This window comes from Octopus bimaculoides, chromosome 8, assembly GCF_046866305.1.
Source record: "Octopus bimaculoides isolate indiv1 chromosome 8, ASM4686630v1, whole genome shotgun sequence".
Taxonomy (NCBI): Eukaryota; Metazoa; Mollusca; class Cephalopoda; order Octopoda; family Octopodidae; genus Octopus; species Octopus bimaculoides.
Genome location: NC_142935.1, coordinates 39,201,233 through 39,229,132, shown reverse-complemented (window position 1 = coordinate 39,229,132; position 27,900 = coordinate 39,201,233). Strand labels below are relative to the sequence as shown.

Sequence of the window (27,900 nt, the reverse complement as noted above, 5' to 3'; positions counted from 1 at the left end):
TATTGTGTGTTCAAAATAAAGAATATTTCTCCTTCGTCGTCGTTATTTAACCACCATATTGAATGGTGATGTATGATGCTGTTGTTTAACTATGATGTAAGTGGTGGTGATGGTGGTTGTGTGTGCTGTAGTAAATGTTTAAACACGATATAAGTGATGGTGTATCGTTAGAGCATGATTTAGGTATAGTATGTTCTTGTTTGTGCACGATATGGGTCATATGTGCTATCTTTGTTAAGTATCAACATCGTCTTGATAGAGAAAACTTAGGAACAAAGATGTTCTAGCTATGACTAGCTCATCGTTATAAATTATTCAATGTGTACTTTTTTTTAGAGATTGTTCAATGTGATTTGGGAGAGACTTGACTGCTATTTCTAGCAGGCCGAATAATGACGTAAGAAGTTCCCTTGCTGGATCGTAAATATAATACAAGGTAAATAATCTTACATAATCCCAAAGTTGTTTCCCTTGAATTGCATGCTTTTTTTTTATTGATATTCTTCAGCTTAATATAAGCGCTAGATTCACAGAATCGTTAGAGCTTCGGAAAATAATTTCTTTTGATATTTATTCCGACTCTTTACGTTCCGAGTTCAAATCCTTCCTTTGCCTTTCATCCATTTGGAGTTGATAAAATAAAGTACTAATAAAGAAATTCGTGGATCTGCGTTCTAAGTCCATGTCCCTTGAAGAATATGATTTTAGAACGTAAAGGACCTTCACTACATATCGTACTCGGTAACACGAAGTACTAGTCAAGGACTGGAGTCGATTTAATAGACGAGATTCTCTTCCAAAATGTATAGGTGACCTTGTCAGAAGTTAATATAAAGAACTGGTCGAATTGGCAGAATGACGGACAAAATTTATGTGCAGTCTCTTATGTTCAAAATTCAAATTCCTACAGAAGTCAACTTCCATTTTAGTTTCTCCAGGGGTCGATAAAATAAGTACTCGTCAAATACTGGGATAGATTTAATCGACTGGTATTATCTTCAAAAGATTATGGTAATTTGTTTGTGTTAGTAACCAATATTATGAAGTTCGAAAGGAATGGCAGAATCGATAGAGCTTGGGACAAAATGCTTTGCAGTATTTATTTCGAATCCTACTGGGGTAGATAAAATACCAGGGTTGATTTCGCCGGCTATACTTTCCTTAATATATGTGGTCTCGTTACAGTAATAAAACCGAATACGATGGGGCTAATTTACAGAACGCTGAAAATGCATTTATTGTATTTTCTCCACGTTACGAGTTCAAATCTTGCGTTTAGCTTTTCTTCTGCCAGTAATGACTATTCGACCGACTAAAGATTTTTTTTTTTTTTTTTTTTTTTTTGCAAATTTATGATCTGGTGGGTCGTCCAGTATTTTCCTTTAGAATATTGTGTACGAACGGTTTATGAGATCCAAAGACGGGAAACGATTACCTGTTCCGAAATTTTCCATTTCTTTTCTCTTTTTGTAAGTAAGTCGTAAGGATTCAAGTTCGATCGAACTCTGGCATCTTTGGAAATCGTATGTATATTATACGTTGCGGCTTTCCTATAGCTAGCGACTCCTTTGCTTCTTCTCACATCCTGGATGCTGCAACCAGGGCGAGATCCACAGTTTCTGCGGCCGAGAGGAACAAAATTCTGAAGTACCGCGATCTGTCGGCCAACTACATTTTTCCATCCTTTGGCGTTCGAGACGTTTGGTGGGGGTCGGACCACTGACTGCGAGATTCCTGTCTTCACTGGCAGCTCGCCTAGCAGAGGTAACTGCTGAAGCTCGTGAGGGCGCTTGGTTGTTCCTGCGCATCAGCCTCGCCATCACCCGTGGCAACGCTGCAAGCGTGCTGGCGTGCTTCAATAGTCATTAGAGTGGTTTTTCAGCGCCCCCAAATTTTCAACCTAAGGTGGTGAATTGATTCCTTTTTTTTTTTGCCCTTCTTCCCATTCTTATGTATATATTTAAGTCTAATATGATAAACACAACTTATATCTTTGTACTCTTGTTGATCGGACAGATTTCAACTGTACTGAACATTATTATATATAATACATCATTTATAGAAATTTGAATTTTATTTTTTGGCAATATATAGCACAAAGAACTTAGGTTCGATATTTGTAAAAGATCGCTTAGTTTGCCTACTATATAGCACTAGCAGAGCCGGAGCTACACAACAGGTGATCTAGGTAATCGTTTACGAAGCTGAAGTCTGGAGAAGTGGGAACGCAAATTCTGAATAACTTAAAATGTCTTAATCCAACTGAAAATGCTACATCTCAGTAATGAAGAGAACAGGGGAAGCCACTCTCGAAATAGCGTCGTATAGAGGATAGACTTGCAATGGTCTTCTACTGGGATGATTTGGTGTGGAACATTTCCAATTTTATCAGATAACAGATTTACTTGGTGATATACAATAATAATAAAACGCAATTTTTTTTTTGTGCGCATGTTAATTAAACTTTTTCGACTGCATTTTCTGTTAGTATAAAGAGGGTGATGGCTAATTAAGGAGGTGCACAACGTAGGACTGAGAGAAGTGGAAGTACGTTGATGGCCTGCGAAAAATGGGTAGGACTGAGAGAAGATGAGAGATATATTATAAAGGTTGGAGAAGGGGGAGTAAATTGTAGAGCTTGGAGAAGGAGATTACATTATAGTGGCTGGAAGACGAAGCATAATATAGAGCTTGCAGTAGGGAAAGCGTTTAATAGAGCTGGGAGAAGGGGTGGCATATTGTAGAGTAAAATGAAATAGAGTACATCGTAAGGCTGTGAGAAGGAGACTACATGGTTGGATTAGGAGAAGGGAAAGCATATTGTAGAGCTGGGAGAATAAGGGAGTACATTGTAGGGCTGGGAGAAGAAGAGTACTTTGAAGGGCTGGACGAAAAGGAGTATGTAGGACTGGCTGAAGGGAAAGTACACTGTAAGACTGGGAGAAAGGGAAGTATATTGTAGAACAAGAAGAAAGGGAATACATTGTAGAGCTGGGAGAATAAGGGAGGTACATTGTAAGCCGAGAGAAGGGGATGTACGTTGTAGGGCTGGCTTCAGGTGCTGACTATTCTGGTGCTGGTCCCGCATAACAGTATAATTTACACATGACATTGTAATATCACATACGTAACAAAGGCGGTGAGCAGGCAGAATCGTTAGCACGCTGGTCGAAATGCTTTGCAGTATTTCGTTGTCTTCACATTCTGAGTTCAAATTCCACCAAGAAGCCCATCGTATATATATTAGTCTGGTCCTATGAATAATTTTGTACAATCCAATGATTGAGGCATTGTCATATATATCGTGGATCAGACTAACATAGTGTCTAGCTGCAACTAAAATGAACTTTTAATCAAAACTGAAATGCAAGCTTTATATATTATCACATAAAACTTCCCGAAGATTCTCTTTATATTATATCAAGGAAACGTTTCTCTTCTGAAATCACACCTTACCGTCTTTAATCAAAGGGAATGATATATTGGATAACAAATTCTTAGATCAGTGGTTCCCAACCTGTAGTCCACGGACCCCTGGTGGTCCGCGCAAAGGTAGCGCTGGGGGTCCGTGAACTAAATTCAAAATTTCATATATATATATATATATATATATATATATAGGCTAATTAAAAATATGCTTAACTTTTCTCTGTAGGCGCAGGAGTGACTGTGTGGTAAGTAGCTTGCTTACCAGTCACATGGTTCCGGGTTCAGTCCCACTGCGTGACACCATGGGCAAGTGTCTTCTACTATAGCCTCGGGCCGACCAAAGCCTTGTGAGTGGATTTGGTAGACGGAAACTGAAAGAAGCCCGTCGTATATATGTATATGTATATATGTGTGTTTGTGTTTGTTCTCCCAACATTGCTTGACAACCGATGCTGGTATGTTTACGTCCCTGTAACTTAGCGGTTCGGCAAAAGAGAACCGATAGAATGAGTACTAGGCTTACAAAGAATAAGTCCGGGGGGCGATTTGTTCGACTAAAGGCGGTGCTCCAGCATGGCCGCAGTCAAATGATTGAAACAAGTAAAAGAGTAAAGAGTTAATGCCGATGATGGTTTGTCTGCTCGAAAATCTGCAATATTTCTCGAAGTTACAACAGTTTAATAACTCTTTCTACTTACAGTAGAAAGCACAATGTCTGAATTTTGAGAGAGGAATATAGTCGGTTATATCGACCCCAGTACTCAACTGCTATTTATTTTATCGGTCCTGAAAGGATGAAAAGCAAAGTCGACATGGACGAAATGTGTCGTTACATAATAAATGAGTCATTTTTGCTATCTAAACAATACACAAAAACTGCTAAAATTCACTTTCCGTTTCTTTCTTGAGAAGCCAGAATATTTATAACAGTTGGTTTCGACCCACATTTTGCTACATTGTAATCACGCCTTGATCATGTGCGCAAACTTCCTTTCAGTCCAATCAACGACTTTTGCTCACGTGATAGTCTGGTGGTATGACTAGAACTTTCAATGAAGAGAGCCTTCAAATACAGCTCATTCGAGCGCAAAAAAATTTCGGAGTGATCCGATCTTCGGCAGATGTCCCTCTCGCCATATAACTGTTTTCACCGCTACATATTCAACCTGGCGTGGTAGATGAAGAAACACACCACGGTAACACGGCAACTAGAATATATGTATTTGTGTGTAAAAAATTAACCTGTCCCTCGAATTTCTGACGAAGATTTCCTGCACTTTACGTCATTTCATCTAAATATTCTTCTTCGTGTAATGCATGAACACTTTCTGCATTAATGTAGCAATAAATATGTTCTTATACATAAAATAAGTCTTTTTCTACATATTCGTCACAGTTCCTTGAAACTGGTCACTGACTCAGTTCTATAGGAGCTGAAGTGGAACTGATAGTTTCACAATAGCAATAATCTTGACGCCTCAGCAAGTAATTCAGAAGTGAATTTAGAAGTTTTCGTGAGTGTTTTTAGATTTTATCTTATCAACGCAACGATCAGAAACCAACCCTTTGCGTCTACAATTACACCAAGGAAAATGACATTCAAACTTTCTCAACGTTTTGCCATTCTTAGTAACGGCAACATTTGCTTTTTGTTTATCAAAAAAAAAAAAAATGTAATAAAAAAAAATCTCGAGATATTTTTTTGTCCTCTTCTTCATACACTGGGGCAGATGATAACCACTAATTATCCCTCGTCAAAATTGCTGACTTTATGCCTATATCAAAAACCTTTACTATTGTTGATGATGTTATTGTTGTTGGCGCTTTACATTGTGAGCTCAAATATCGTCGAGCACAACTTTTCCTTTTATCCCTTCAAGGTGATAAGATAAATCTAAATGTAAAGAACCAGAACAAATACTGAGGCTCTAACGATTACATCGCTGATTTGATCAATTATAACCGTTTCCCCACAATCGTTGGCTGAGCGTCAAAATTAGAAATCAAAATTGTTGTATATGAAAGGCGAGTTGACACCAACAGTAGAACGTTTTCGTGACTCTAAATTCTGAGCTCAAATGTCGTCTAGGTTGACCTGACTTAGTCATTAAGTCCTCCAAAGTCCGTGCAATAAGAACCAATTGCTGTTGCTGTTTAGAATTTGATACTATAGTCAAGCGTAATAAATATATTTTGACTGATGCAGTAGCCTGTTTGTCAGAGGTTTTCTCGGCATGTAGCCAGATACTTTGTAAGAAAGAAAGAAAGAAAATACCAGGGAAAAACAACTTGGTGTGAATGTATATTAAACGCAGGCATATGATTAATTGAGTATTTAAACAACGAAAAGATGGGGACTTATTAGATGACATTGTGTCTAACATACATATACACTTTAACATACAAGTCTGCGGGTTGTTGGTCGGCCTGTAGTGGTGACTGATTGAGTTGATGAATGAAAAATGTTTCTTGGGCGGTGTGCAGGGCCGGCTCGTGAAATTTTTTTCCCCACGAGTGTTTCGGACACCAGTAAAGTACTCATTTGCATACAGCCAGTCAGAGCTTTGTCAAGTTAACAAATGTTGGCATTCAAAATGGCGACCTCCGATTACCATGCGAATCTTGTATTGTGTTCTGATTCAGATGTCAATAAGATCGATATTGAACACGTACGCTTGTTAGCGGGAGGTTTGAATTACTATAGCAATCAAAGATAATATTTTGGACGAATATGAAAGTATGGAAACTGAAGAATTTATAAATACACTGTTGTCAATATTCTGAAAACAGCACTCCGCCGAGGTCGACTTTGCCATTTATCCTTTCGGGGTCGATAAATTGAAGTACCAGTTGCGTACTGTGATCAGTCTAATCGACTGGTCCCCTCCCCAAAATTTCGGGCCTTGTGCCTTGAGTAGAAAAGAATATTTGTAAACAACGTGTTATGTCTCCGGTAATTTTATTTCATGTAAATAAATCTTATTTAGCTGTAATTTTTAGAAGGTGGGTAGTGTAAAAATTAACACTTCCTTCTCCAAGCCTAGATTCGAAACTGAACCTAAGAATTCTCGGTCGTCCAAACCACCACGATCAACAGGCGCGAAAACAGGTTTTCTTTGTCCTGTCAAAAAGTGATTGATGATCTCCCTTTAACCTTCGACCTAAGGCTATGTCAGGCGGAGTTCAAATGGACAGGAGCTGACCTATTTAGGTACAAACTCTGCTGCAGTATGTGTGTCCTTCTAGCTGCCACGATTCTTATAAATTCAGTGGTCAACAAGACAGACGGAGACTGTGATGCGCGACAGACCGACCCAGCACTCTGCGACTATCACACAGAGATTTTAGCCGTGCCACGCAAGATAAAAGAACGAACACACACACACACACACACACACACACGAACATATTTAGTCTTCGGATACATCAACTCCACAGATGTATCCTGGTTCCATTTTTTCTAGCAACTCGAAGTAAGTTGCCAAAATTTAATGTAGTGGTGAAGAAGCAGCAAATAAAATATGTTATAGTTGAACACAGTTATCCCTTTGGGATCTTGTTCAAAACGGGGGCACCAGTTTTCATTTATGTTTTATGTAGTGTTTTTGGTACCGAAAGACTTTCAAACTTCGTATACTTATCTATTTTGTGTTATAGAACAGAAAAAAAATTTTGTATTCGGATTTATTTCATGTAAAAAATTGTCTTATTTCGATAATTTCAACCAATCACTGACAAGTATTCAACTGTTTACACTTACTCCGTTGGCACTTTAAGCGGTGTAAAGCGTATTTAATCTCCATTACTTCTGACATTTTGCAGAGGCAACACACGTGTGTTCGTTTTCCCTAACCCTAACCCTAACCCTAATTGACTTGCTCCTTCCCTCAAAAACCATGCCTTGTGCCTATAATAGAAAGGTTTATTAGCTACTGCCAATATGCTTCAGCCATTTTTTGACAAGGAAATAATAATTTTATCACCGCCGAGAATCGTTTGTTTACGTAGTCAGCACTTAACTTTTACGGCTGAATGGACGTCAGTCATTGGTTTAAATTACAGAAATACGACAACTTTAACATGAAATAACTTGCGATGTACGTTTTTTTGTTAAGAAGACTAAGAGAAAAAGATGTTTTATATGACACATTCTACCAGTGTCCCAAGTTTCAAAGTGTTTCGTTAAGAAAATACTGGTGCCCCTGTTTTGAACAAGATCCTCACTTTGTTATTTCACAGGCAAACACATGTCTATCGCACCCTGACACGATAACACAAACATACAACATACTCCACCACATCATGGTGACTCCATTACACACCTTACAACCACCAGTGCTTAATGAAAAAGCGATAAACACATTACAACTTTTAACAGAAAGATTTAGAAGAATTAGATGAAATTTCTCCGGAAATTTTCTTTCATGTAAATAAATGTTTATTTTAATTTAAAAGAGAAAACCAGTTAATTTTAAATCTCTGAGCGAGATGTTGGCAAATAAACTTCGGTTGTAAGATAGCAGAAAAAAAGCAGAGAGGGTGAAAAAGGCGGCGGGAGGGTAGTGGTAGGTAGCGAAGCAATGTTAAATCTATTGTCAAAGATTACTACTATCGGGTAATGGGAAGACCTTAAACAAATAGTGGAATACGAGACTGGTGAGGAAGAATTGAAAGATAGACTATGATATTAAAACCAATTTAAAACTCAAAGAAGGATAAAAAAAAAAGCGCATGGAGCCCTTTATGACGAATGGGGTAATTGTTGGCGTACTTCCTTCGGAGCGGATCGTAGTTCACGAGTTGTACTACCTCAGAGCTGCGCATATCGGAATTTTTGGTGGGCGGCCATTTATTGAAGATGGTCGCATCATCATGGATTGTATAGCGCCTGAAAACAGTCCGCCAGTCATTCAATAAGATGTAATATAGTACAATTATGGTTTTAAAAACCTAGCATGTGCAGACAATTTTGCTTGGTTAGATGGTGGACAGTGAATTTGGGCCTTTTTGGTCTATCTGCGATTTCATGTCTCCGCTAAAGCGTAGGAAAAGTTGTTTCGAACACGTCGAACAAGAGCGGACTGTTTGCTACAGCAATCTAAGACTTCAGCTTCGCATCTGGGCTTTTAGCACGAGATGATTGTTGCTATTGGATATTGTGATGATCGTTCAAACAGTGTAGAAAAAAATTACACCGCTTAGACTTTAGTGTGTGACAGTTGAGAAGTATTCTACTCTTAGTAAGAGTCTCTTACAGCTGTTGAGTTTGTTGAGTTTTTCCATGCTGAGCCAAATATAAAACTCCAGCCCTTTCTTCACCACGTACATCAATGTTTCAATGACAGGCTACATCTACTACAAATAGTAGACCAAGTACAATCAAACAAAGCCCTCTATTAATCTAAAGACTCTTCTGTATATTTAGGAGGTAAAATTGAATCCACAAAAAAAAGGAAGTAAAAATTTGTCTTGCGAAAGAAAGAGCTGTCCGGCAGGGCTTCGGTGTCACCCGAAAATCATCGTTACCTGATGATCTTAATGGCAACCTTTTCCGAGAAAAGGTAGAATCAGTGCTATTGAACGAGTCCATAGTTTGAAAATTCACCAAAAAAAAAAAAAAAACCGAAAGGAAGGCTTATTGGAATTTACACCCGCATGCCACGAGCTATTTTGAATATCTCATGGAAAAAAAATTCTGACCAAAAACAGTAACTAAAGAGCTGTCTTCTTGCAATCGCTGCTGTCATTGGAAAGAGACGCATGCGTTTTGCAAGGCGTTGATGGAGAGCTAAGCAAGACCTCATTAGTGATACACTTCCAAGGACAGCTCGGCAATGATTTACGATAGAAAGCCGTCCAGTAAAAAAAAAAAAAGGACCTTTATCGACCAACTCTGTATGGACACAGATGTTGCCCTACTGATCTGAATATTATGCAGTATCGTGACAGGTGGCATGATTGACTCAGGTAACCCTGAGCAAGCTCAAGCAGATGGTAGTACAAAAATAATGCGAAACAAAAATAAAGTAATAAAGCACAGTACAATATAATATAGTGCTAATGGTAACATTAACGCCGGGAGGCAATGACGAAGTTGCATATAAATATATAAGCGTATAGGTTACGTAGGCTGATGTCTGAAAATATACAGGATGTTTCAAAAGTTTATGTCGCATTCTAAGAACTTTTATATCATGAACTACAAACGGTAGTATGATTGAACTGGTACCATTTAAAAGCTAAAAGTGTCAAGTTTTCTTCTGTTAATTTAATTAAAATTTAATTAATTAAATTTGATTTCATTTTGTTTTTTGTCTCTTTTCAGATCCAGTAATGTCATTCACGAAACAAGAGGTCATTTTGCATACTAGAATACGCTAAAACTGCATCAAGAACACGTGTTCAACGCACATTTCGTACAACGTTTACCAAGCAGGTACCAGACAGGCGTTCTATTTTGAATTGGCATGCAAAATTTAAGGAGGAGGGGTGTTTGTACCTGGCAAAGAGAACAGGGTACCTTTCAACTTCAAATGAAACAGTTGAACAAGTTCGGCAAGCTTTCTTGCGCAGCCCCCAGAAATCAGTTAGAATAGCCAATCGAGAATTTCAGTCCCTGTCAACAACTGTTTGGCGCATCTTCAGGAGACAGCTGCAGTTTACACTATACAAGCTGCAATTAGTTCGACAGTTGAAGGACACAGATAGACCTATTCGCCAATCAGAGTAGTGGACATAACAGGGTCCAAAGGTGCGGCCGAAGGTTAGCTGTTATCTACTACGTCCGTATTTATGTATATATAACAGAGAGAGAGAAAGAGAGAGAGAGAGAGAGAGAGAGAGAGAGATAGAGAGAGAGAGAGAGAGAGAGAGAGAGAGAGAGAGAAAGAGAGAGAGATTTCCCTTAAGTTGTTTAGCTGGTTGAGCAAACATTCGTTCGAAGACTGGTTCTTAATCGAGGTTATCCATATGACCTGGGTTATGAGAGCCAACATCTTGTTTTCGATACGATTTCTAGCAGGGGTGGGGCAAAATGAGGCGTTTTCACTGCATTTTTGACTTTGTGACAAAATGTACTTTTTACAAAGGTTGGATCTTTTTGGTTTGACGGGCAACATTTTTCATTTATGTTTTACGTAGTGTTTTTGGTACCGAAACACTTTTAAACTTCGTATACTTGTATATTTTGTGTTATAGAACAGATAAAAATTTTTGTATTCGAAGTTATTTCATGTTAAAAATTGTCTTCTTTCGATAATTTCAACCAATCACTGACGTCTATTCAGTTGAATACAGTTACTGCTGTGGCGGTGTATATGGTATTAATCCCTTGTTGACATATTTTATTCGGTTCTTTGGTTTGTTTTCTTTTAAAGCAGACAAAATTACAGAAAAATGGTAATTTATACGCATATATTGTTTATATAATAAATTACGCTGTGCGTATCTGTGTTTGTAACAATTTTTCGCTAGTACTCAGTAACACATTTTCTAAATGAGGGTAGAGTTTGATTCGAAGAAGATTTGGCTGCTATTATGCTTGAATTACACTATTCTACTTGTTTCAGTTGATTGAATAATAGCTAATAAGGGGGAAAAGCCATCAAAATACTTGAATATTGCCCGCACTTGTTATTGGAGGTGGCAGAATTATTAATGCACCTCCACCAAGTGCTTCATTTCCTAGAAATAGCAGCCAAATCTTCAAATCAAAAAAAGACGATAGCGTAACAGCAAACAGGACAAAACACGATAGAAGGATCATTCGCAGCCAATTAACTCTTCAGTCGAAGTCTGGAATGTCTACGTAGTTTCGCCCAGTTATCTCCGATACTACTCAAAACCGGCGTGGCCAGGGACTTAAGCTAAATGCATTAAGCCTCTGGGCAAGGCAAACAGATGTACGTATACATGAAAAAATAAGTAAACAACAGAAAGGATCTTTCGCCTATCGGAACGAATTTAACATACAAAATAGAATTATATAATGGACAAACGCCTTTAAGCTATACAACAAAAAGAGAATTATTATAGAATTACAACAACAATAAAAGAAAACAAACAAGGTCTTTCGACTATCAGACGAGTGCAGAAAGTTAGCACAAGGAAAAGGAAAATGGAAAAGTCAGAACAGACCGGATGGCAGGACAGAACAGATGCGAACGACCTCAAAGGCGGCCGGCCCAAACAGGATGACAACACCTGAACTGGGCAGTGATCATGTGGTAGGTAGGGGAGGAGCAAGAGAGAGAAAGAGAGAGAGGAGCAAGAGAGAGAGAGGAGCGAGAGAGAGAGGAGCGTGAGAGAGAGGGGAGCAAGAGAGAGAGAGGAGCGAGAGAGAGAGAGAGAGGAGCGAGACAGAGGAGTAAGTGAGAGAGGAGCGAGAGAGAGAGGAGCGGGAGAGAGAGAGAGAGAGAGAGGAGCAAGAGAGAGAGGAGCAAGAGAGAGAGTGAGAGAGGAGCAAGAGGGAGAGGAGCAAGAGAGAGTGAGGACCGAGAGAGAGTGATAGAGGAGCAAGAGAGAGACAGGATTGAGAGAGAGAGAGGAGCGAGAGAGAGAAAGGAGCTAAAGAGAGAGGAGCGAGAGAGAGAGAGAGAGAAAGAGAGAGAGAGAGTAGAGAGACAGAAGGGCGAGAGAGAGAGAGAGAGAGAAGAGCGAGAGAGAGAGAGGAGCTGGAGAAGAGCGAGAGAGAGAGACAAAGAGGAGCGAGAGAGAGAGAGAGAAGAGCGAGAGAAAAGAGTGGAGTGAGGGATAGAGGAGCGAGCGAGAGAAAGAGGAGCGAGAGAGAGAGAGGAGAGAGAGAGAGAGTGAGAAGACCATGAGAGAGAGAATAGCGAGAGAGAGAAAGAGGAGCGAGAGAGAGAGATAGAGGAGCAAGAGAGAGACAGGATTGAGAGAGAGAGAGAGAGGAGCGAGAGAGAGAGAGAAAGAAAGAGAGAAGAGCGAGAGAGAGAAAGGAGCTAAAGAGAGAGGAGCGAGAGAGAGGAGGAAGAGACAGGAGTGACAGAGAGAGAGAGAGAGAGAGAGAGAGAGTGTGAGTAGAGAGACAGAAGGGCGAGAGAGAGAGAGAGAGAAGAGCGAGAGAGAGAGAAGAGCTGGAGAAGAGCGAGAGAGAGGGGAGCGAGAGAGAGAGAGACAAAGAGGAGCGAGAGAGAGAGAGAGAAGAGCGAGAGAAAAGAGAGGAGCGAGAGAGAGAGTGAGAAGACCATGAGAGAGAGAATAGCGAGAGAGAGAAAGAGGAGCGAGAGAGAGAGGAGCGAGAGAGAGAGAGAGAGTGAGAAGACCATGAGAGAGAGAATAGCGAGAGAGAGAGAAAGAGGAGCGAGAGAGAGAGAGAGGAGCGAGAGAGACAGAGGAGCGAGAGAGAGAGAGAGGAGCGAGAGAGAAGGGTGACAGAGAGAGCGGAGCGAGAGAGAGAGAAGGGAGCAAGAGAGAGGAGCATACATACTAACGTAGGCACGTACGTGCATCCATAGATACGTAGTAGCTACGTACGTACATCCATACGTACGTACGTAGGTACGTACGTACATCCATCCATACGTACGTACATCCATACATACGTACGTACATCCATACATACGTACGTACATCCATACATAATTAGGTAGGTACGTACGTTCACCCACACAAACTTACGTAGATACGTAGGTACATCCACACATACGTTCGGAGGTACGTACGTCCATACATACGTAGGTAGGTACGTACGTACATCCATACATATGTTCGTAGATACGTACGTACATCCATACATGAGGGAGAGAGAGAGATAGAGAAGGAGAGAGAGAGTGACAGAGATTGAGCGAGAGAGAGAGACAGAGAGAGAGAAAGAGACAAAGAGAGAGAGAGAGACAGACAGACAGAGAGAGAGAGAAAACAGAGAGACAGAGACAGAGATAGAGAGAGAGAGAGAAATAGATAGATAGATAGAGAGAGAGACAGAGACAGAGATAGAGCGAGAGAGAGAGACAGAGAGAGTGAGAGACAGAGAGAGAGAGGGAGAGTGAGAGAGAGAGGGAGAGAGATTGAGAGACAGAGATAGAGGGAGAGAGAGAGAGAGAGAGAGAAAGAAATAAAGCGAGAGAGAGAGAGGAGCAAGAGAGAGAGGAGCGAGAGAGAAAGGAGGGAGAGAGAGTGGAGCGAGAGAAAGAGAGCAGCGAGAGAGAGGAGCGGGAGAGAGAAGATCGAGAGAGAGAGGAGCAAGTGTGAGAGGAGGAAGAGAGAGAGGAGCTAGTGAGAGAGAGAGGAGCAAGAGATAGGAAGCAGCGAGATAGAGAAAGGAGCGCGAGAGTGGAGCGAGAGAGAGAGAGAAGAGCGAGAGAGAGAGAGCAGGAAGAGAGAGAGGAGCTAGAGTGAGTGGAGCGCGAGAGAGAGGGTTAGGGTTAGGTTTAGGTTTAGGGTTAGGGTTACGGTTAGGTTGAGGGTTAGGGTTAGGGTTAGGTTAAGGGTTAGGGTTAGGTTAAGGGTTTAGGTTAGGTTTAGGGTTAGGGTTAGGATTAGGGTTAGGGTTAGGTTTAAGGTTAGGGTTAGGGTTAGGTTTAGGGTTAGGTTGAGGGTTAGGGTTAGGGTTAGGGCTAGTGTTAGTGTTAGGGCTAGTGTTAGGGTTAGAGTGAAGATTAGTGTTAGGGTTAGCGTTAGCGTTAGGGTTAGGGTTAGGGTTAGTGTTAGAGTTAGAGTTAGGGTTTGCGTTATGGTTAGGGTTAGGGTTAGTGATAGGGTTAGGGCTAGGGTTAGGGTTAGGGTTAGGGTTAGGTCTAAGGTTAGCGTTAGGGTTCGGGTTAGGGTTAGGGTTAGGTTTAGGGTTAGGGTTAGGGTTAGGTTGAGGGTTAGGGTTAGGGTTAGGTTGAGGGTTAGGGTTAGGTTAAGGGTTAGGGTTAGGATTAGGGTTAGGGTTAGGGTTAGGGTTAGGGTTATTGTTAGGGCTAGTGTTAGGGTTAGAGTGAAGATTAGTGTTAGGGTTAGCGTTAGCGTTAGGGTTAGGGTTAGCGTTAAGGTTAGGGTTAGTGTTAGAGTTAGAGCTAGGGTTTGCGTTAGGGTTAGGGTTAGGGTTAGTGATAGGGTTAGGGCAAGGGTTAGGGTTAGGGTTAGGGTTAGGGTTAGGGTTAGGGTAGCGTTAGGGTTAGGGTAACGGTAAGGGTTAGGGTTAGGGTTAGTGTTAGGGTTAGGGCTAGTGTTAGGGTTAGGGTTAGCGTTAGGGTTAGGGTTACGGTTAGGGTAAGGGTTAGCGTTAGGGTTAGCGCTAGGGTTAGCGTTAGGGTTAGGGTTAGGGTTAGGGTTAGGGTTTGGTTAGGGTTAAGGTTAGGGTTAAGTGTTAGGGTTAGGGTTAGGGTTAGGGTTAAGGTTAGGGTTAGGGTTAGGGGTAAGGGTTAGGGTTAGGGCTAGGGTTAGGGTTAGTGTTTGGGTTAGGGTTAGCGTTAGGGTGAGGGTTAGGGTTAGGGTTAGGTTAGGGTTAGAGTTAGGGTAAGGGTTAGGGTTAGGGTTAGGGTTAGCGTTAGGGTTAGGGTCAGGGTTAGGATTAGGGTTAGGGTTAAGGTTAGCGTTAGGGTTATGGTTATGGTTAGGTTTAGGGTTAGCGTAAGTGTTTGGGTTAGTGGTTAGGGTTAGGATTAGGGTTAGGGCTAGGGCTAGGGTTAGGGATAGGGTTAGTGTTAGGGTTAGGTTTAGCGTTAGTGTTAGTGTTAGGGTTATGGTTAGGGTTAGGGTTAAAGTTAGGGTTAGGGTTAGCGTTAGGGTTAGAATTAGGGTCAGCTGCGTAATGGAAGTTCATTTCAAAAAGTCGTTTTGTAGATGTGTGCAAATACAAGAGTAGGAGATGAAGAAAATTCCATCTTGACTGGATTGTTAATCAACAGTCTAGTGAATCAAACATGTATTTAAATTCTATATATTCTAATTTGAGGGGTAAGATAGCAGTAATTTCAATTTAGAGGAAAGTAGATTAAGTAGTAATGGACAGCAGGTTAGGGGTAAATCAAGCAAGAGAAAAAAAAAGAGATAAGAAAAAAGGAAAAAAATATTATTTTTTTCCTGTTTTCTTATCTGAGATTTTGTCCAGATTATAAAGCAATCGTTGAGGTATCTCTTCCATGCTTTTTTTCAATATACTTCCTAAATTCAGTGTTGTATCTCTCTTCTATTTCCTGGTAGAGTTTTTGTTCTAAGTAACCCATCACCGAATTCGCATTTATATATATACTAGCTGTTTTTCCCGGTTTCACTCGGGCAGTGTGGTGGATTTGGTTAAAGGCTATTTCCTATGTATATTTTGAATAAATAAAAGAACTAAGTATAAAAAAAAAAAAAAATTCCAAAAACAAAACAAAAAGTAAGAACAACCCCAAAACAATACGATGCTAAGGATTTTGCGGGTCGATGTTGTAAAAGTAACTTCACGTGTGTACCCATAGCCCCATGTAGTCACGGAACCTTATTTGTGGTATAACCTCGCCTTAAAAGAAAAATATATGGTAGTGCGGTTGTTGTATTGGCGACACAAGAATGTTAATCGAAACTGTTCAAGATTAATCATAGGCTGGACGTTCATGTACACTGATTAGAATTGTGAATTTCAATTACTGAAAACGCGTTCCCGGATAGATACAATTGTGCAGAGTCCGTTTGTCTCAATATAGAAAAGCTGTTTGAATGTCGACGTTTGAAGACATTTGTAACTGAAGTTTAAAAAAAATCATAGTAATTAGAAAGAGCGTAACCTATAGCTTTTTTTTTTAATGCATAAAAAATTGAAATTATTTTTTTTTTGTGCCTCTGATTAAAATTTTCGAACAGCAAACCCAGCCACATTACTTGGAAAAAAATAATCTTTATTGTGCTGGTTTTTTGTAAAATTTCGCGCATGGGAAAGGCAACAAAACCGCCCCTCCCCACTTTGAATGGGATATTCCTATCTTTAAAAGTAATAATCGATTATCTCGGTAACCATGGGAGTTGGAGGGCAATAAAAATCTCCTGAACATGAGCGGACCATGCTGCCGCTCTGTACTGAATTTCACGCGATTCCACTGCACCGTTCTCGAGTGAATCTGCCGACACTCAATCAATCAAGCAATCAAGAACACTGCAATTTATAGTATATATATATATATATATATATATATATATATATATACACACGAAAAATTTACACCCATACGTTAGATGAGACCATCCAGCTTCCGGTTTGAGAACATAACCGAATATAAACGTCACTTAAAGCAATGTAGTGGTACAACAACTACCGGAAGACCGAAACTTTGTGCCTGCAACAGCTAAAAATATTCGCGAGCGTGTTCGCGAGTATGTATTTGTGTGTGTGTGTGTGTGTGTGTGTGTGTGTGTGTGTGTGTGTGTGTGTGTGTGTGTGTGTGTGTGCATGTGTGTGTGTGTGTGTGCGTGCGCATGCACGTGTGCAGCTATAGCTTTATTTATAGCCATATATATATATATATATATATATATATATATATATAGGTGAGAAAGTTGGTATGTGAAAGCACGTGGTTGGATGTATAAAAGATAAACAAGAGTGAAAAAACTACAGAAGGCTTGTGTTAAATGGTTAAAGTATATATTTAAATTGTTATGTCAGAAAAATGTTATAAAATTTTGGGTATAGAAACATTGTATTTGGAGAAATAACCGGTTTCGTGTTGTCTTTTCAAATTTCTCTACCTGTATCGTAACATGTGTGATATAGAATTAATGTGTGATATAGAATATGGAATATACAATATATAATATAAAAATGGATGGTACAATGAAATAAAGTATTGAATGTCTTATTGAATATATGGAATATATGGAATATTGAATAGATGAAATATTGAGTGTTCAATATAAAGGATTAAATATATAAAGGCGAATGCGTATTTTCTATACCTTGTGGTATTTCATCATGGCCGGTATGACAGACTTTAACAGACTGTAATAGATTGGCTGGTTTTCTGTCTTTTATACCAATTCCTTTGGACAGCAACAGTATGTGTTTGACTATTTTTAGAATTGATGCCAAATTTATTTTTAGAAATGATGACATTTGAGAAATTGTTTTGTGTTTTGGTTGTAGGGATAAGATTTTTAGACCCCAGTAGGTGTTTGGCTATTCTTAGAAATGATGCCAAATCTATTTTTAGAAATGATGACATTTGAGAGATTTTTTGTGTTTTAGTTATAGGGATAAGATTTTTAAACCCCAAGTAAGATAAATTTAATCATTGTTTGTTAAGAGTGGGTTTGAATTTCTTAATAAAGTCCTTTTCTTTGCATTTTCTCTCAATTTCATTCCGGTTGTAAAGTTTATGGAATGGAAATATAATAAAGGTTTGATGACCACATGTTGCCAGATGGTTACTCAGTGGTATTTGGCGGACTTCTGGGTTTTTAATCTGTTGTCGATGCACCCGTGAGCGTTACGATAGTGCATTACCTGTCTGGCCAACGTACAGTTCTTCACAATTAGGGCATTTGATGCAGTAGATTAGATTTCTACTTTTGCAGTTCATGTTCGCATTGGTGAATATTTTCCCTGTTTTTGTGTTCATATATGGGCCGGTATGGATTGATCGGCATGTACCGCATCGGCTATCATTGCATTTGGATACAGTGAATGTTTGATTTTTGCTGCTGAGGTCAAACCTTGCCTTTGTTAATAGCTTTTTCAAGTTTTTAGGTTGTCTCTTACTGAGAGTTATATTTTGATCTGTAATGATATTTCTCAATTCCTTACTTTGTGCAAGGATCGGTAAGTTCGCTTTGGCGATATTAAAGATGTTCTGGTGGCATGGATTTTGTGTCACTATAAGTGGAATGATCTTTTCCTGTTTGTCTTTTCTTTGCGGTGTCCTCAGTTGTTGTATGGGTATTTTCGAAGCCTGCTGAATGTCATTTTCTATGAGTCGTGACAGGTACTTTTGCTTCAGCAGAAATTCTTTCAGTTCCATCAGGCGCTGATTTCTGGTCTCTATATCCTCTACAATAGTACATATTCTCCTGGCTAGGCAGTATGGTATGTTGCGTTTTGTATGGAGTGGATGGCACGATTTAAAGTTCAAGTATTGGTGTGTGTCTGTGTGTTTGTAATATATATCTGTGGTAATGGCGGTGTTCTTTTTAATTACCATTATATCTAGAAATGGTAATTTGCTACTGCTCATCTCCTTTGTAAATTGGATGGATGGGTGTAGGTTGTTCAGAAGGGTGTTAAATTCTTCCACAGTGCTTTGAGGTTTGGTCCAGATTATAAAGCAATCGTCCAGGTATCTCTTCCATGCTTTTTCTATAAACTTCCTAAATTCGGTGTTATATCTCTCCTCTATTTCCTGGTAGAGTTTTTGTTCCAAGTAACCCATCACCGGATTCGCATAAACGGGAGCAAACCTCGTTCCCATAGCCGTGCCTTTAATTTGGATATAGTTCTTACCATTGAAGAAGAAAGTATTATTTTCCAGGACAAGTCTCACCGATTCTAGTATAAATGTCACCGTGTACCTGTTGGGAATTGCTTCTCTGTGTTTGTCTACCCAGTATTCAACCGCCTTTATTCCTAAATTATGTGGGATATTTGTGTGATGCTACCATCTTTCTCCATTCGCCATTTGTCGTCTGTAGCCACAGAATGATGTGGTTACAGACGACAAAAGAAGCGCTCTCCTATGAATGGAAAGGGTCTCCTTTATCTTGGCCGGCTTACTGGTTATCAATTTACGACACCTAGACCACAGTGAGTCCTTCGACTATTCTCGGAGCTGTGACCAAGACTGTGACTTCGAAAGAACGGTTTCTATCTCTTGCTGTGGTTATGGCAAAGCTAACCTCTGCGGAACTTGAACTTGGAATACTATATCGTATTGTGACCGCCGCTGTAACGATGTTGCCTTTCCATTGCTTCGCCTTTTGTAATTGTTTCTAAGTTTGTCACTAGGTAAGCAGCTTTGAAGAGATAGGGTCAGTCGTATAATTGGAGCCCAGTACTTGGTTGGTACTTTATTTTATCGAGTACAGAGGGATGAAAAGCAAAATTGCCCTATTTGAACACAAAACACAAAGGACTGGATAAAATACCGCATTTTTTCCGAGACAAAAAAGAGAAAAGAAAGAAGAAAAAGGAAGAAAAGTAAAAGTACTAGTGTTAGTAGAAGTGTTAGTAGTATTAGTATTAACAATAGTAGTAGGAGTAGAAGTGGTAGTTGTAGTAATAGTAATCGAAGAAGGAGAAGAAAAAGAAGAGGAAGAAGAATAATAAGAAGGAGGTGGAGGGGAAGCGCATGACAAAAAATAACAGTAATAATAATAATAATAATAATAATAATAATAATAATAATAATAATAATAACAATAATACTGAAACGCTATCATCAAGATTTAGCATGAAACAATGTCAATTGTAGGTCATTTGACTTCGAATCCAAGGTTATTTTCTTTTAATCATTGAATACACATATATTAGCTCAACTGTTAAATTGTTTGTCATTACATTGTGGACAATTAAACTGGTAAGTTGGTTTCTTTCAATATTATTTTCTCATAGCTTTTACAACGCAAAAAATTATTTTAAGTGAATTTTGCAGAGGTGTGTGCTTAGGTGTATGTAGTTGATTGACATGTATTTAAGACAACTTCACCAACTTAATTGAAAGCAGCACTTAATTGAAACTTATTGTATTGAGTATAGTTTTGCATTTGTTAGCTTGAGTGATTTGTCTTGTCTTTTGCATTTTAGTAGTTTGTGTAACGCAAAACATCCAAACAGTTAGGTGATACAAAAAGGGACAACAAAACATCCAGACTGACAATACAAAGAAAATAAGGACGGGTCAATCGGAGTTTTCTTTCCTCAGTCGAGTTCCAAATTATCTTTGCAATTTCGACTGTTTATACTCGAGATTGCTCCAATTTGGCCAGTCCCAAGGAAAAACTAAGCTAAGAGCACTAGATTCCGGAAAAAGCGGAGAAATGATACACAAATACTAATAACAGGACAATAATAACGGGTGTATTTCTACTAATTAAAATAAGCTGGCGTGTGTGGAAGTAAAGCTTTACGGCAGGGACATAAGATTTATTAGTCTAGTAAATATATCTATATCTGTCAATCTATCTATCTATCTATCTATCTATCTATCTATCTATCTATCTATCTATCTATCTATCTACCTGTCTAGGGACAAATTCCTTTTGTAATAACTAAAGAGAATGGTTAGATATCTTCATTGCAACTTGTTAAGTAACAACTTGATACATTTACACACACACACACACACACACACACAAACACACACACACACATACACACACACACACACACACGCACGCACGCACACACGCCCACACTCACACTCACGTATGTTTGAAGGTAGAATTTACAGTTTTTATTTTGAAAGTAAAAAAAGCGTTTCCCGATCACCAGAAGTAGATAAATATTTACTTGTTATAGGCACAGGAGTAGCTGTGTGGTAAGTAGCTTTCTTACCAACCACATGGTCCCGGATTCAGTCTCACTGCGTGGCACCTTGGGCAAGTGTCTTCTACTATAGCCTCGGGCCAACCAAAGCCTTGTGAGTGGATTTGGTAGACGTAAACTGGAAGAAGCCCGTCGCATATGTATATATATATATATATATATATATATAATATATATATATATATATATATATATATATATGTATGTATGTATGTGTGTGTATATGTTTGTTTGTCCCTCCCAGCATCGCTTGACAACTGATGCTGGCGTTTTTGCGTCCCCATAACTTAGCGGTTTGGTGAAAGAAACCGATAGAATAAGTAGTAGGCTTACAAAGAATAAGCTCTGGGGGTTGATTTGATCGACTATAAAGGCGGTGCTCCAGCATGGCCGCAGTCAAATGACTGAAACAATTAAAAGAATAAAAGAGTAAATTGTATTCACAGACCGCGTATTCCTTCATATTGGAACCAACTTCGTAAGTATTGGCTCATACAGTGCTATCATAAATATTAACGTTTTGGTCACTTTTTATGTGACTTAGAAAAAGACTCAGTGTTCCGTATTAGAACGCAAATTGAACAGCTAGATTTTTGAAAAATATTAATATTAAACTGAATATCCTCTGGAGTTATACGTCATGGATTTGTATGCCATTTACACATATTACGGTCCGGTTCCTTGTTTTATTAACAACCTGCTTTCAAAAATAACTTAACCGAATCGTTACAACATACTTTGATGTTAAAATTCCTTCTTTTGTAAACGGCCAGATATTCATTTAAAATTTACGAAGTCAAGGCCTCCGACTGATGCACCAAGAATTCCTATAGAACGAGAGTACCATGCAAATAAATGGCCGCGAAAAGTTAGTTGCAGAGATAGTTGAAGATGTTTTATTGAAATAAAACGTACAACAATATAATTGCAAAGAAACATTTGAAAAATGCACAAGTTTATTGAGGAAAAACCCATATTTACAAAACTATTCGTACCTAATTTGAATAATTGAAGTTTGAAAATACAATAAACAGTTGATGATATTTTATCCAATATATTAAGTACGATATACCCCGGCTCCTTCAAATATGGTATGTTTCATGCGGATGGTATTCTTTTGGTATTTTCTCCCAGCACTTAGATATGCGTATTTCACGATACACATGCAAAAATAAAATTCAGGTCAAATCCCACTGAAAATGAATTAAAATTTCACCTTGTTTTCGAAAAAATGAATATTACCTTCATACACTAGGAAGAAGGAGTGAATTTCGATGCATTCCAGTGCTTCCCATTCGCCAAAATATGTGATCTTGTACTTTGGTTAGAAAACATTATTAAACATTATTATAATATTTCAGTTGGATATTTAAGCGGTTGTTCTGATCTGACATTGTAATGTACGTGATGGTGCTACGTGAGTACTGCTTCTGATGTCAATTAATTAAAAGAAAAAGTTTCTATTTGTTTAACTCATTACATTTTTTGCTCCTATGTAATAAGAAATGTATGTTGCATCCTTATTACGATGATATAACCATAATGAGGAAAGTCAAATGTTTTCTTACTGACGCTTAAATTTATGATTTGTTTCTGATTGTTTAGAAATTAAGAAAATCATAAATTTTATGGTTGTTTAAAATGGTTCGTATTAATAGTTCCTGTTTTCTTCTTTTTTTCATTTTTGGTTTTAGAACAATACCAGTTGATAGAAATAAGAAACGTGAAGTTTGTGGTTTTTCAAAATGTCAAGTTACCTTCATATAAAAGAGAATTCGCAAATTTCGTATGAAACGATCCCTGAAAGATTGCGTAAGAGAGCTGAAAAATATCCAAACAGAGTGACAATTGTTTGCTATGATGCAGAATTCCAAAGACACCAAATAACCATGTAAGTATATGCAAGAGTGAATTAAATATTTGAACCCAAAATACGAGGTCTGATCAATAAGTATCCAGACTGTTGCAATATTAACAAAGCTAAAGGATGCAGAGTGAAACCGCTTGGTAGAAATTGACTTTGAACTCTGCTGTGTATGCGCACTACGTTTTAACGTTCTAGCTCACCACCGCTGTTTTCAGCAGTGCTTGGTAGAAAGGTGTGTAGCGTGTAGTAGTCGCATTGACCATGACAGAGAAAGCTGTCATGGCGATACCTGCTCAGAGGTCTACACGAAGTTGCAGAAAGTGTATGGAGACTTTACTTACTTAGGCAGCAATATTGTGTTCACTGAAAAATATTAAATCTCGCATTGCTAAGGCTTGGGCAGCTATAGAGGGTCTGAGAACAATGTGAAAGTCAACCCTACCAGATAAATTGAAGAGACAGTTCTTTAGAGCAGTTGTTGAATCTGTGCTTGTATATGGATCTCCGGCTTGGGCTCACACCAAGAGACTCAGGTGCATGCTGGACGGTGCCTACATCAGAATGTTACGTGCAGTGCTCAACATCTCTTGGAGGGAGCATCCATCAAAACAACGGTTAAATGGGAATGTACCAACCTTCTCAACAACCATCCAAGAGTGGAGCTTGAGGTTTGCTGGCCACTACTGGAGAAGTAAAGAACTTGTGAGTAATATGTTGCTGTAGACACTAAATCATGGTATCACAGCGGCTGGGAGACTACAGAAGACGTATATACAACAGCTTGCAGAAGATGTTAGATGCCAAGTTGTAGACCTGAAAACGCTAATGGAAGATTGGAAGGGATAGAGAGAGGTAGTCAGGCTGGCCTGGGCAATCAGCCTGACTGGATGATGCCGCGATAAAGAAAAGAATAGCTACTGCATAATCTTACGATCTAATTTATTTACGTATATGTACATATATGCTTATATTCATAAATAAATATATAGTTGGCTATGAGTTTACAATTAAGAAAAGTTTGAATATTGATCAATCTATTCATGAAATTAAATTGAATAGTCTTAATATAATCTATATTTTACAATTATACACACACACGCACACAGACATATATATATATATATATATATATATATATATATATATATATATATATATATATATATATATATATATATATATATATATAACGTGAGAGAGTTAGAGGTTGGGGTTTCAACCCACTAAGGGATAGTATCTATCCAGTATACTGCTGGGAGGGTACACTAGTGCTATACTAGGTGCAATCAATGGGAGCGGGTAAAAGTGGAGGTTTTACACAAAATTTGTATAACAATTAGAAAATGGAGGATAATATGCTGAACCCAACTACTTGCAGACGGTTGAATTCATTAATAGAAATAATTTTGATTTTAATTCTATTTTTTATTTTTATTTCTATCTTATTTTTGCTGTTGTTTTTCTTCTGGTCTCTACCACACCTCTGTTTTTACCTCTTGCTCTACATTTGTATGAAACCCTTTGTGAATCTCTGAAGAGGCCTAGCGGTTCGGGCATGTAACCCCATTTCAAAATGTCATCCGATAATCACTCCGGAAAGGAATATCCGGATAGAATGGGGCTTGCTAAAACTAGGCCGAAACAGCTGTAAGATTAAACTTCTGTTCATCCTCTAATTCCTTATGTACTTTGTACTTCTATATGTAAACCAGGTTGGCAAAATAACATAGTCTGCCATAGACACCTGTGCTTTGGTTCTTTCCTTCTTTTTCTTTCTCTTTTTGTCACTTTTGCTATGAATTAAATTAATGAATTCAACGGGATACACCGTCTGCAAGTAGTTGGGTTCAGCATATTATCCTCCATTTTCTAATTGTTATATATATATATATATATATATATATATATATATAAATAAAGAAATGGAGTCACACGCAGGTGTTATTCAAATCTTTATACTTCCGACATATGTTTCGAAGAAGATCTTAGTTTTCTGCTAATTTCTTTCTTTTTCCTCCTTTTTCTATAAATTGTCTTTGACGTTAAATCTATTAACGGTGTTTTAAAAAAATAACTTACCAGCATTCACTTCATCATATATGCAATTATCACATTCGGTTAAAATGTCTTATTGATGTGTTTTGTTTCTCTTTTTTGCCTGATGAGAAGATCGCATTGGTTTACATAATTTTATTCCTTCTGGAATAATACCAATCTTTTCTTCGAAACATATGTCGGAAGTAAAAAAGATTTGAATAACACTTGCATTTAATTCCATTTCTTTATTTATCTATGTAATACAAAAACATTTCACTAAACCTTGGAATTTCTACCTTTATAAATAGGCTGTTGCAACCTTGGTACTTATGTGAATTTTGCTACACTGGTAACTATTTACGTATTTTTTCCGTGTTATTTGTACACATTGAAAAAATACACATGCATTTATGTATATATATACGTCTATATGAGTTAGAGGTTAAACAACCATCTAAGGGATAATAAATATCCAATATACTACTGGATGTATATCTATGTATTTATATCCAAATGCTTACCTATTGAATAATAGGTATAAGTGGGGGTAAACAGAAATTTATCCAGAATTTATAAGGCAAAGAAAAAAACGGAGAAGATAATTAATCAACAAACATTAGCCTGCAAACATTAATTGGATCTATTTATTAATTATAATCATATGTGTAAATAAGTAAATAAAAAAAAGTAAATAAATAAATAAATGAATAGGAATAAATGAGTGAATAATACTATACTCTTACAGCTGTTTCTCCTTTTGGGGATCCATCCTGCCAAAGTTGACACATTATATCAATATTATACAAAGATCGTACAAAAGTTGAACAAAGGTTGGACAGGAGTTGGATAATAATTGAGCCCTAAAGCTCCATCAGAGAGTCCGTAATGGTAAGAATCAAACATGTGAGGAAGTAAAATAAAATAATAATAAAATAATAAATCAAAAATAGCAAGGAATGGTAAAAAGTCAATTCCAAGGTAATATACATAATTTATGAGATTACATCTTATTTCAATTTACTGGGGGATATAGCAAGGGTAAAACGTGAACTTAATTGGGGAAATCAGTACGTAACTATATCAATGAAGAAACAATTTGAGTATAAAATTAAGTGTGAAAGGAGATATCAAATCCCCAAACCACGAAAATTACATTCTTATTTATAGCACGTTGAATGTAGGCGGTCAAGACAGTTTGAAAAAAAAAAAAAGGACCAGTTATTTCTATACCTTGAAGTTTCACCATTAATAATTAAATAAATTATCTGTGTATCTACAGTAGAAACTGCTGGAGATGTATAATTATAAAACTCAAGTACATACCGTAGCCCAAAGGACACACGTGTAAATCGAGTGTTAACTTTATACATCGTGAATTCAATTCAAATATCATCAACCAACACGCCAAGCCAGAATTAAGCAGCAGTGAATAAAAATTCAGCTGTGAATCATCTGACTTAAGAATTAAGATATTTGAATATAAATATATCAAGGATAAAAACTATTAAAAATAATAATTTATACCAGTGGCCAGCATGCATAAAAATGCCCGTAGACCATAAAATATTTATATATATATATGCGTGTGTATAAATTACACACCAAGAGGAGAACCACTAAATGGTCTCCTTACATACGGAAAGGGGATGTCAAATCCCCAAACCTCGAAAATTACATTATTATTTATAGCACGTAGGATGTAGGAGGGCGCATCAATTTAAAGATATTAAAAAAACCCCAGTTATTTCTGTACTTCGAAGTTTCAGCATTAATAATTAAATAAATTATCTGAGGATCTCCAGTAGAAACTGATGGAGATGTTTAATTATAAAACTCAAATACATACCATGTATGCTTGATATGCACATGTGTCCTTTGGGATATGATATGTATATGAGTTTTGTAATTATACCTCTCGAGTGTACGTGCGTATGTATATTTTCGTTTGTGTTTGTTACTTCCATTTCTTGACAACCGGTCTTGATTTATTTACGTCCTAGTATGCTAGCGGCTCGGCAAATAGACGGATTGAATAAAAAAATTACTGATACCGATTTGATCAACTTCAAGGTAATGCCTCAGTATGGTTGCAGTCCAGTGACTGAAACAATTATAAGATAAAATCTACAGACATACATATATACAATTACACACATGTGCGTATGTTCAATTGATTGCAAGGAGGGCTGAAGTGCACTGTGGTGGTGGTGAATTCAGAATTTACTATCTTGGCCATATATATCAAACAGGGCTAATCACACGATAAATATAATATAATATAGAAATGTAAAAAACTACTACATTATGAAACTATTTGTTTAGCAGCATGTAATTTTTCTTTGCAGGAAAGAGATGTACGATGAAGCGGTGAAGTTCGCAAAGGCTTTGATGAAACTAGGCATTAAAAAAGGAGACAAGGTTGCATTTTGTGTTCCTAATTGTGTGGAATGGATGAGCTACGATATTGGAATTATGATGACGGGAGCATATTCTATGAGACTAATGTTTGGATTAGCAGATATGAAATCTATTATAAAAGGATGTAGTGCTGTTGTATTTAGTTCCAAATCTACTTGGGACAATTTCTTATCTATTGCACAAATAAATGATAATGGAAAAGTATCTAGCGAAGTGTGTCCCGATTTGAGATTTGCCATTGATGTATCCAATACACATGGACCAGCCAATGCTTTATCTGCTGCTAAATTGATGGCAGAAGTAAGTGACGATGTCGCAGTTGAATTTCCTTACATTGACCCAGAAGATATTGCATCAATCAATCAGACTTCCGGAAGCACAGGTGTGCCTAAATGTATTTGTCACAGCCATTTTGAATACTTAAACTTGCCAGATTCTGATTTTAATGAGACTTCTTATTTTACTATATTTAGTAGTCGTCCAATGGGATATATTGGAGGATATCCTTTGTTTGTGATAACCAGAGGATCATTATATATAGTTGGAGACGTAGAAATGTTGAATGATCCGAAGAATCTCGATTTTATCATAAACATATGGCAGAGTGAAAAATGCAACATAGTTGGGATCGCACCACAGGATTTGAAACGAGTTAGCGATCGCGGATTCCGAGTTAATATGATAATGT

At 37.9% G+C, this 27,900-nt stretch overlaps 1 protein-coding gene and 1 long non-coding RNA gene across 2 annotated transcripts in view; both read left to right on the top strand.

The window, feature by feature from the left end:
• Positions 1-337: 337 nt before the first annotated feature.
• Positions 338-10,557, top strand: LOC128248564 (uncharacterized). Its single transcript, XR_008264737.2, has 2 exons — positions 338-436; positions 9,755-10,557. It is a non-coding gene; the product is annotated as an uncharacterized LOC128248564 (long non-coding RNA).
• A 9,265-nt stretch (positions 10,558-19,822) lies between these two features.
• The window catches only part of LOC106883846 (medium-chain acyl-CoA ligase ACSF2, mitochondrial), an 8,812-nt gene continuing 734 nt past the window's right edge, over positions 19,823-27,900 (top strand). Inside the window, exons 1-3 of the mRNA XM_089356358.1 lie at positions 19,823-19,922; positions 22,585-22,781; positions 27,140-27,900. The exon at positions 27,140-27,900 is cut by the window's right edge and continues 734 nt beyond it. Coding sequence (XP_089212484.1) covers positions 22,636-22,781; positions 27,140-27,900 — 907 coding nt within the window. The 5' untranslated portion in view covers positions 19,823-19,922; positions 22,585-22,635. The remainder of the gene's footprint in view (positions 19,923-22,584; positions 22,782-27,139) is intronic.